Consider the following 1,581-nt stretch of genomic DNA (forward strand, 5'->3'; position numbering starts at 1 on the left):
GTTTGAACCTGTTCTGGAAGTTAATATCATTCTCATTTTTCACTAGGCTAATTTTCGTTGGCACTATTTTTCTGTTATTAAATACATACTTATGCCGATAGTTTCACAATAACACAACATACTAAACTAAAAATGAAAAACAGGCTTCTTGTAGATCAATTGGTTAAGAGCCGCTAATCCTGAGGAGGTTTAACTCCTCACACCCTCAATATTGACTGTATTTTTTTATTTAAAAAAAAAAGGTACTCAGTAAAAAACATGACTGTTGAGTTACACGAACCGGAATGAGAAATTAAAACTTTCGTTAAAGGAAAAAACCAAAACTAGAATGTGTTTAATAGTCTAGTTGATCAATGAGAATCAAATTAGGTGGCATACTCCAATCGATTAGTAATAAATGATTAAAAACATAAAAGAAAAAGAAATTATAGCAGAGCTAAGAAGAGAGAAAAAGGCTACGTATACAATAAAATACACCAATTAAAAATTTCATAAGATTAAAATATTTATAAAAATTACAAAAAGGAAAAAAACACCTGGCACAATAAGCCGAGGCAGGCGACTCTCAGCGTCAACTCGAAGAACTGAGGCTGGAGCCGACGTGATTAACCGGCGAACCGGAGAGAAGCTCGGTGAGAGCAGCCATGGCTCTCACCTGCATCTCCAGAGCCGATATGTAATCACTCGTTTCTTCTAGAAGGTTTGGCAACGACGCCTTCCGGCAACCGGGAACTAACCGGCTCAGAACCCGAACTTTTCTCTCCACAACCGGTAACTTCCTCCCCACTCTCCTAACCTCCGCTTTCTTCAACTGGTTATTCCCGGTCACCCTCGCCGTTCTACGTTTGTGAAGCTTCTGGTTCAATCTGAGTCGAGTTCTTAAAATCGCTCTGCTCCACCGAGTCGTGCCCTTGGCCGCCGCCGCCAGAACTCGGTCCGCCGCCTCCTTCACTTCCCTGCCGCCTCCGGAGACCTTCGCCGCCCGCGACGATCTCTGGCGAGCCTGACGGAGCGCCTCCACGAGCTTCGTGGAGTAGATCCGTTGTTCCGTCTCGGATCTCCATCGGGCTCCGGTGTTCGTACTAGGATTCCGATCCGATTCGATGGCTCCGATTTTCCTCCGCTTTTTGCGAGACGACTCTATCAACGACGCGTCGAGGCTTCCGTCGACGTTTGAGATCAGCGATGCCGCCATGGAAGGTGATCGGAATATGCAGATAGTCAAATTCAACAATATTGACCGATAAATATATCGACAAACCTGTAAAAATAACCACAAAAAACGATTGTTATTACGATGAAATCAAGAACATGAGCGAAAAATATAAATATAGGATAGGAGAATTGTATCAATACCTGATCGAAGAGAGTGGAGCAATTGCAGAGAAGATGGCTATGGTGGTGGTAATTTATATCAGTTTGTTGTTCGTTTGTTTGGATGGGAGGTATTTAGAGAGAGATAGATGAGAGAGAGAGAGAGAGAGGGAGGGGTTGAAGGACGAAACGGGGGGAGAGTGTATAAAAGCAGTTCACGGGAACCACGCGTCGTTTCCTTAATCACATTTATTGCCGCTCTTCCCC

The 1,581-nt window shown here is 43.6% G+C and overlaps 1 protein-coding gene across 1 annotated transcript; it reads right to left on the bottom strand.

The window, feature by feature from the left end:
- Positions 1–472: 472 nt before the first annotated feature.
- LOC148921181 (transcription factor bHLH149-like) lies at positions 473–1,581 on the bottom strand. Its single transcript, XM_089044149.1, has 2 exons — positions 1,357–1,581; positions 473–1,261 (listed from the first exon to the last, which is right to left on the bottom strand). Exon 2 carries the CDS (start codon positions 1,193–1,195, stop codon positions 572–574), a length of 624 nt encoding a protein of 207 aa, XP_088900275.1. The 5' UTR covers positions 1,196–1,261; positions 1,357–1,581; the 3' UTR covers positions 473–571.

Source organism: Prunus mume, linkage group LG1 (assembly GCF_029339155.1).
Source record: "Prunus mume cultivar Tortuosa linkage group LG1, ASM2933915v1, whole genome shotgun sequence".
Taxonomy (NCBI): domain Eukaryota; kingdom Viridiplantae; phylum Streptophyta; class Magnoliopsida; order Rosales; family Rosaceae; genus Prunus; species Prunus mume.

What these genes read in the sequence shown, in the direction of transcription:
- LOC148921181 (XM_089044149.1), bottom strand. Translation starts at nt 1,195, where the DNA reads ATGGCGGCATCGCTGATCTCAAACGTCGACGGAAGCCTCGACGCGTCG.